Genomic DNA, 9,466 nt, shown 5'->3' on the forward strand with positions numbered 1-9,466 from the left:
CAGCCTAAACCTTCAAACAGCCTGCTGAAGGTGTGTGACAAGTGAGGACCAAATGTCAAAAACCAAAATGTCCTCACTTCCCAGGTATAACACGCACATTGGTCCTCACTAAGATAGCTGTACAAGAACACACACACACTGCTTGGTTTTCAGGTCTTGTCTTTCTATTTGCATACTGAATCTGTGTGAATGCATTCGAGTAGAGTGTGTGGTGTGTGTGTGTGTGTGTGTGTGTGTGTGATGTTATGTAACTCAGGATTATTTGTCTGTTCAAACTAAAAGCTCTTTAATATTCCCTCTGATGAAATCTCTCACTGCAGTGTGTGTGTGTGTGTGTGTTGTGTGTGCGTCTCTTTCTCTCCCTCTCTGTCTCTCGCTTTCTCTCTCTGTCTGTCTTTCTCTCTCTCTTCCCCTCTGTCTCCTCCCTCCCTCCATTTCTCTCACCCTCTCTCTCTCTCTCTCCAGCCTCCATCAGGTCATGACTCTTCTCTGTTCTGACCAGCTGGATTGTGATGGCTCTGTCCTGCCACACGGGGGCTGATGCATTTTGTTTCAGTTTGTTTGTCGCTGTGTTAGCATGTTAGCATGTTAGCATGAGCAGAGACACAGGGCTGATGATGATGAAGCTGCTCCACCCGTCATCATCACGTCATGCTCTGTCTCCTGCTGACTCACAGCAACCAGACTGGAACAACATGGACGTGGTCACCCACAGGTTTCTGGAGGCCGGTTTTGGAGCCAGAAACAGCTAGCGTGTACAGAACAGAGCAAGCAACAATGACAACAGAAATGCCATTGTTTAAGTCAGATACAGCATGAAAGGAGGAGCTGGGTTCCAAACGGCTTGCAGAAAAAGCCATAAAAAGAAGGTGGAAATGAAGCAGTTTTAAATAGAGCACCCTCTATGAGATTTGCCAATTAAAAGTCTAGAAGGAAACCAGCTGAACCATCAGCTGATGTGCGTCTGTGTGTGTGTGTGTGTGTGTGTGTGTGTGTGTGTGCACACGCGCACACCTGTGGAGGGATGAGGAATATAATCTGAGTGGGATTCCTGTAACAGTTCTGTCCAATTGGTAATTTTACTTACATTATTATAATAATAATAAGTACTGTATTATTAACAATAATTAATTAGTAAATGTGAATCTTGATATATTTAATACTGTTTTTTTTTTATATATATGTTGACAAGTATTTAATATTTTAGTAGCTACTAATTGACACCATAAGCCTACTGAGATATACTATTTAAATAGGCAAGTTATGAGATATAATAATATAGTAATATTGATATAACATAATAAACATTGTATACACTGAGATCAATGACAGAATACTGATATGAGGTCTCTGGCTCACCCGAAGTCATCGTCCATGGACTTGAAGAAGAATTTGTGGTTGGGCTTGTTGAGGACGTGTTTGAAGTCCGCCAGGGTGACGTGCTGCGCGGGCACGCTGAGGCGGACCAGGTAGGGGGTGTCCTGGTCCTCCAGGTGGTAAATCACCCGGGTCTCTTCCTCCATGCTTTCCCCCATCACACTGCACTGCAGGCCGGGGAGAGGGCATCCACCGCCCCGCTGCCAGCTAGAGCTCCACACCTGTCTGTCTGCTTATCTGTCTGACTGTCTGCTTATCCGGCTGCCTGTCTGTCTGTCTGCCTGCCTGACTGACTGCTTATCTGTCTGTCTGTCCTGGCAAACAGACCTGCTGCTGGATGGGAGGATGCTGTCTGTCTCCTCCGGACGCCACATCACCGTCAAGCTGCACACAAGTTACAGCAAGCTTCCTGTCAACCCTTTCAAAATAAAAGGTCCGATGACGTTTTCCATGCGTTTTCCTGAGGTCAAATGAAACTTGAATTGGGTAAAACGGATTCCTGGTAGTAATACGAGGGATCAGCCGAGCAGCATTCCTCGTTTGTATTCTGATTACTTACTCTGGCTATTAAAGCGAATCTTGAATATATTTTCATCTGGCCTGTTTGTCAGTGTTGAATTCTGTGCTTTTATTTTGAACGACATTCTGCCAACCGGAAGTAAAAACGCGGCCGTACTTGTCTTATCGGAAAAAACACCCCTAATTGAAGATTGTGCCTTCAAAATAAAAGTGTGAACATTTCCCACTATATTAAAATGAATAAAATAAAGCAAAATTAAAGTTTATTGATCCGTGTGGGGAAATTAATCATGTAATATTATCAAAACCCATGACATATAACAATAAAGTACTGTTAACATGATTCAAATTTAAATGTAGGCTATTTCTGTGTATCACTATGAAACAGATCTTAAGCATTTAGGTTGAAAAGTTGTAAAATACAAACGGTTCCAATGCCATCTGAGAGTACAATGTGGTAGTACGCATGCTTAATCGGTGTTAGGATTATGAGGTTGGGCTTGGACTGTTTCAATATAAATCTGAGTGAATCTAAGAGTGAATTTTCCACCTATTTGGGTTAGATACTAGTTAGGCATGATAAAGGTACTACAGATTTGAATTATTAAACAACTATTGGAGGACATACCCCAACACACACACACACACACACACACACACACACACACACACACACACACACACACACACACACACACACACACACACACACACACACACACACACCTAGCTGTTGAGCTGCATGTTTTCAGCTAACATCGCTTTCTTTTGACACTTGTTGCTAGCTACAGTAAACTTTTTCAATATAAATCTGTAGTATGTGGATAGTTACATTGTAACACAGCTTTAATATAGTTGTAAGCTATTTTTATGAAGGTGCTATTTAATTTATGACGTTTACGTTCTAGACAGCCAATGCACCGTAGCGTAGGCTCTTATGTTGAAGACAGGAAACGGAAGTGTGTGTTGTTGCGCGCTTGACGCTATGTTATGCTAGCAGCAGCGGAAGATAAATAAAGCTGGCGTCTCATGCTGAGATTGTTCAAGAGTGGAGTTGCCCCGTTTATTGGTTTTATATCAAAGTGCAGCCGAGCGTTAGGCTGCGCCTATACTTTGATATAAAAAACAATAAACGGGCAACTCCACTCTTGAACAATCTCAGCATAGAGACGCCAGCTTTATTTATCTTCCGCTTCTAGCGTAAGATAACGTCAAGCTCGCCGACAACAACAACAACAACACACACTTCCGTTTCCTGTCTTCAACACAAGAGCCTACGGTGCATTGGCTGTCTAGAACGTAAACATAAATTATATAGCAATTAGCACCTTCATAAAAATAGCTTACATAGTCAATGCAGCAAAACAGCCAGAGCTGGTCCGCCCTATATGCTCACTACGCAGCTTGCGTTCAGGCCCCAACACTGTGAAAGGCCCCGCACAAATTGCACAAACGAACTTACATTGATAAGAAATGACAACTAATAGATAGATCCATTACAACTCCAGCACAACAGAGCTGCCATTTTGGCCTGGAGGAGACACCTCTGATTGGCTGTTACGGTTCTGTGCTGTTGTCCCATTGGCCAAACCAGCGCTGTCACAAAATGCATGTGACAAATCTTGCCTTCAACTCTTTGGCCGCACTCTCCTCCTCCAAAAGTGCTTTAGTGCGCTGGATAATACGGTACTACAAGTCAAGTTTGCCGACTGACTGCTGAAAGATGAAGCGGATTTATCCCTCTGGCAATGAAAAAAAGGAGAGGAAAAAACGTGAAAGTGAACTGTCTGCGACTACAGCAGGTAGGCGAAACCAGCTGTTGCTGTTAGCTATGCTAAGTCGGGGCTAGCCAAGTGTTGACGTCAGCGGGGCAGCTGTCAGCTGATCTGTGCCATGTGATTTTGAACGTGCATTTGTTTACATTCAGACCTAAAGGAGGAAGCTGGCTGTCAAAGCATTGACAGTGATTAGTGAAATGTCAGACAGCTCATGGTGGATAGTGGAATATTTGCTGTCAAAAAGATTAGACCTAAAAATGTGTTCACTCAGTCACCTCTGTCACTTTAGCAATGTAACGTTAACTTGACGTGCTATAAACGTATTTTTATTTATTTTATTTATTTATTTCAGGGACAGTGCAGCATTAATGAACATTTGCATGTACATGTGCCGGATTGTAGCCTTAGCTAATTTCCATCCGTAGTCCCTCGACAGGTAGAGGTAAAGTGCAAAAAGTTTAAAAAGAAAAAGAAATAGAAAAATTAGTGCATACATAGGGCAACTGACAGGGATACGATGTAAGTGACATATACATACATATGGGGTAAAGAGGAGAGGAGACATACATATAGCCTACATGAAGGAGGCATTTAACTTTCAAATTCAGGTGTACATATACAGATTTTCAATTCGGGTATGCAATACAAATAAAATAAAAACAGGAGACATTAGGGACATTGACTAAGGTAGACATTGGACTTTCAGGGATATACATATACAAAACAACACATGAAACAAAAGGGTTTAGATGTGGTCGCAGTTTTGGTTTGATCTGAGCCATGACTTTAACAGCCCCTTGAAGGTGTGAACACTGCTACTCTCTCTGACTGACACTGGTAGGCTATTCCACAGTTTGCTACCTCTGTAGGACAAAACATTTTGTCCCACAGAGGACCGTCTCAGAGGTAGTTCACAGTCGCCTCTCGACGAGCTTCGCGTGATGTTCTGGGTAGCTCTCCGTTTGATAAAGCATTCTAAAGGAGGTGGTGCTAGCCCATGAAGGATTTTATAAATCATACAGGCAATTTTAAATTTTTTATAATTGTCAAAGCTGAGGAGATTGTACTTTAGAAGGATATTACAATGATGGTAAGATATAGGTTTCTTATCTAAAATTTTCAGAGCCTTTTTATATAGAGACTCGATGGGCTTCAAGGTGGTTACTCCTGTGAAGGACCAGCTCGTAAGGCAGTAGTCTATATGTGCAAAAATCATTGAGTGGAGGAAAGTTAAGGCCGCACTGTCAGTCAGAGATGCCCTAATCTGCCTGAAGTTGCAGAAATTGAATTTTAGAGTGTTCGATACCTTTTTAATATGACTCTTGAAAGAGAGTGTGGAGTCCAAAGTGAGCCCTAGGTACTTGAACTCACCTACAGTTTCTATCTCCACCCCTCCCACAAGGATGTTAAGATGTGGGTTTAAGATGGATTGTTTTTGAGAAAACCATACCCACTGTTTTCTTGGTGTTTAATGCAAGATAAGATTTTTCAAGCCAGACCTGAATTTGAGTCATGGCTGAGGGTGTTTGAGGCTTTCTCCATGGTTTTGGATGGAGTGAAAATTACTGCGTCATCCGCGTACATTAAAGTGTTCATACTAGGGCATACCTTTGGTAAATCATTAATATAAAGTGAAAATAATATAGGTGCAAAAATGGAGCCCTGAGGGAGTCCTGTAGTACATTCTATATAGGGAGATTTAACACCCTTTACCATCACACACTGTTTCCTATCGGAAAGATAGGATTTCAATGTTTGCAACGTAGTTTGCAATGCATATCAATCTCTCACTGTAGTCTGTCCATAACAGTGTTTGTTTGCTAACCCAGCTAGCTGCGCAGTGCATGTATGCCACTGCCAGCCACTTGTGCTCTCTCACTAAGTTTGATAAACGTCAACATAGACTGCTATAGTATATACGTATAACCACGTCATGTGTGCACAAAATGATACTAGCAGTTGCATTTAGCAACTTGTTGGGACCAGGCAGAAAAATCATCATTGCACTGCTCGTGGATGGATAGATGGATGAGAGACAGACAGACAGGCAGACAGGCAGACAGACAGACAGACAGACAGGCAGACAGACAGACAGACAGACAGACAGACAGGCAGACAGGCAGACAGACAGACAGACAGACAGGCAGACAGGCAGACAGACAGGCAGACAGACAGGCAGACAGACAGACAGACAGACAGACAGACAGACAGACAGATGGGTAGATAGATAGATAGATAGATAGATAGATAGATAGATAGATAGATAGATAGATAGATAGATAGATAGATAGATGTACTCGGAGAGGAAATTATATTCATAGTTGGGGGTGGTGCACACAAAAAAGAAAGACACAATACAAAATAACAGAGAAACACAAACTGATGGAAAAAGAAGGTCCAAAAATACTAATGCAAGATGGAAAGCAATGGATCGACAGTGACTAGATAGCTATTGATTAAATATTAAATTTAAAAATGTGGGCATACTGTGCAATATGGATGAACATTGCTCATTATATAATGACCATCAAGTATTCAGCCAAGCCATATAAAAAGTATTTTAGATTTGAACATGTAGGCTATAACAGGAAATCTGGGGGAGAGCAGTTTGAACAGGGCCAGATGCAACTGATAAAATTGAGAATAGTGTTGTTGTCTATAATTTACAGGTTCTATGCTTAGGTTTCTCAGTAAAGGAGATGCTGGATCATCAGCCAGAGTCAGTACAAGCACAAACTCAGTTGACCCACAGTCAAGCTCATCCAGTACTAACACAGACCCAGTACAGACGGCTTCAGCAACTACTAACAAAGACTCAGTACAGCTTCAGCAAATAATGCCAGGTGATGTACAGTACAGGAGGGAGAATTTTGGGAGCACTGAGGTGTCAGGTGTGACACCATAATATATTCTTAAATAAGATGGTTAAAAACGGTTTGCTATCAGCTAAAGGTGGGGTTGCATCCCATTTGCTAACGATTTTTCCTCGTCTCTTCTCCTTGCGTCACTCCTCGGTCAAAGGTCACAGAGGAAACGAGGAGCTGATGCCATGAGATGAGTGAATCTGGCTTGTCAGTGTGTGGCGATGGAAAATGGCAGGTAGTAGGTAGTAGGCCCCTTAGCAGAATCTTGCTTAGGGCCCCTGAGAGGTCAGGACCGGCATGGCAACAGCCTACTGTTTGTGTGCAGCAGTCTCATTGATGCATTAGTGATTTAGTTAGCACACCTTTACATGAATGTAGCGTTTGTTAAGCATGACAGACTAGAGCTCACATGGAAATGTTTTGATTTATTTTTTATCTTCTATGTGGTTGTAGCTTAGTCGCAGACCTAAATGCTGCTTGGTGAATGTCTCCAGGCTGCCTAACACACACGCACGCACGCACGCGCGCGCGCGCACGCACGCACACGCGCACGCGCACGCGCACGCACACACACACACACACACACACACACACCCACGCACGCACGCACGCACGCACGCACGCACGCACGCACACACACACACACACACACACACACACACACACACACACACACACACACACACACACACACACACACACACACACACAGACAGACTCCACATGAGGGCCACATTATGATCTGTTGTCTCCGAGATGACGAAACGTGAATAAAGATGTTATTGTATTTTTTTGCCGATACTCTTTCGGCCGATGTCGATACTGATATTATGCAAATCTTTCCCCACCTAATTCCAGAGGACATCAAGTCTCTCCTGTAGTGGACTGAACACATCATTATATCTACTCTTATCCTGACGGCTCACTGGCAGATGCAGACATAAATACAATGCTTTTCAATTGTACTCTTTCACTGTGCAAAATAAGAAAACTACTTCAACACAAGGTTATGTAAAACATGCCATATTTGTATGTATGTATTATTGTGTTTCCAGCGATATCAGCCAGGTGTGTGTATACTGTCCAGCCCTCTAGAAGCAACTTCATTCCAGGTGGCACAAAAGCTCAAACATTACAACCCAAGAAAGCAAATAAATAAATAAAGTAAAGAGAAAGCCCGTCAGTATCAAGTAGGACTCACTCTATCCATTAGCCTCATGTTCTGCTGTTCTGACACAGTTAAGATGATATTCCTGCTGCGTGAAACAACCGTTTAGAAGCAGTCTTTCCACAGCCTGTGCTGAATTGACAGCAGGGTGTGTTTGATCTCACTATCATGGTGCACCGCAAACAACACATTGCAGTCACACGGAGACGGCGGCTCAGTCAGTGATCAAATCATCAAATCCAGCGCACCTGGGAAGCAAAACATGACGCTCATGAAATACTCAAACTCCCATGGTTCCTGTCGGCACTAGGAAGCTTCTCCTTTCCTAAACTCCCCACAGGCTGTGGAAAGACTACTACTACTGGCTTCCGTAGGGAGATTATTATATCTATGGATCTGTGATCGAACGTCGGGGAGACGGGTAGGAGAGCGTTTTGAATTTCATTATGCTACGCTGTGTGACGCTAGTTCAGAGTGGATCACAGAGGAACATATGGGACTATCTATCCATGTGCCTGTCAATTTCTCTCAAAGTAGACAGCCAGCTCATTGTAGCAGTGTGGGGCTCTCCTGGGTTCTATGACAGAATGTAGTTGATCTGAATAAAGACAGATATAGAGAATTAATAATGGCTTTAATTTATATAGCACACTTTAAAATGTAAAACAAATCTCAAGGTGCTTTACAGTAGCTAAAATAGTAAAATAAATAAATAAAAATAAAATAAAATAAAAACAACCTAAAAACAGCTAAAAGCTCCGAGCTAATAAAAAGCAGAGCGGAACAGGTGGGTTTTAAGGCTCGTTTTAAAAACAGCGAGGGATTTAGAGGCCCGAACAGTTCCTGGGAGTTGGTTCCACAGGCGTGGCCCCAGGGTGGAGAAGGCTCGGTCACCCATCGTTGCCAGCTTGGTGCGGGGGACAACAAGTAGGTTTAGGGTGTCGGATCTGAGTGACCGGGAGGGGGGCTTGGGGGGGAGGAGTTCTTGAAGGTAGGTGGGACCAGTGTGGTTTACTGCCTTGTAGACCAGGAGGAGGAGTTTGAAGGTGATGCGTTGATTGATGGGGAGCCAGTGAAGTGAGTGGAGGACAGGGGTGATGTGTTCTGACTTCCGGGTTCTGGTAAGAACCCGGGCGGCACAGTTCTGGACATATTGCAGTCTCTGGGTGGATTTGGTGGGGAGGCCTGCAAGCAGGGAGTTGCAGTAATCGATACGGGAGGAGACGAATGCGTGGACCAGTTTTTCTGCGGCGGCTTGGGGTAGGAGGGGTCTGAGCTTTGAGATGTTCCGGAGATGGTAGAATGAGGTTTGGCAGATGGATTTGATGTGGGCGTCAAATGACAGTGTTTGGTCAAGTTTGACACCCAGGCTGGTGACCAGTGAGGAGAGGGGGATGGAGTGTCCATCGATGGTGATGTGGATGATGCCGGCCTGTTTTATTTGGTGAGGTGTACCGATGAGGATGGCTTCAGTTTTACTCCCGTTGAGCTGAAGGGAGCTGTTGCTCATCCAGTGGCGGATGTCATTGAGGCATTTGGTGGCCCGGGCTTGAGTCAGATGGATGTCTGGGGAGGTTTAATTAAGTGCTTACAGCCCCGCCCCCTCCAGTCAGTCTTACTACCTGTTTCACTGGAGGGCGCCTTTAAGCTCATGCAAGTGGCCTCTGTCTGAACAGAGGAGTTTGTGAGCATCTCCTGTTGTAGACTGCAGTGTCTGTGGCCAACCGCTAGGTGGAGCCACCATACTGTTTATCTTTCTG

General features: G+C 43.7%; 2 protein-coding genes across 2 annotated transcripts in view; both read right to left on the reverse strand.

Moving 5' to 3' along the window:
* LOC310776371 (segment polarity protein dishevelled homolog DVL-3-like) overlaps positions 1-1,523 on the reverse strand; it is a gene marked incomplete at both ends in the record, with an annotated part of 52,459 nt that extends 50,936 nt beyond the window's left edge. The window contains one exon of the mRNA XM_083636568.1: positions 1,360-1,523. Coding sequence (XP_083492694.1) covers positions 1,360-1,523 — 164 coding nt within the window. The remainder of the gene's footprint in view (positions 1-1,359) is intronic.
* Positions 1,524-8,224: 6,701 nt separating this feature from the next.
* LOC310776372 (endothelin-converting enzyme-like 1) overlaps positions 8,225-9,466 on the reverse strand; it is a gene marked incomplete at both ends in the record, with an annotated part of 8,215 nt that continues 6,973 nt past the window's right edge. Inside the window, 2 exons of the mRNA XM_083636569.1 lie at positions 8,225-8,304; positions 9,072-9,254. Of these exons, the coding sequence (XP_083492695.1) occupies positions 8,225-8,304; positions 9,072-9,254 (263 nt within the window). The remainder of the gene's footprint in view (positions 8,305-9,071; positions 9,255-9,466) is intronic.

This window comes from Poromitra crassiceps (genome assembly GCF_964638095.1).
Source record: "Poromitra crassiceps genome assembly, chromosome: 5".
Classification (NCBI taxonomy): Eukaryota; Metazoa; Chordata; class Actinopteri; order Beryciformes; family Melamphaidae; genus Poromitra; species Poromitra crassiceps.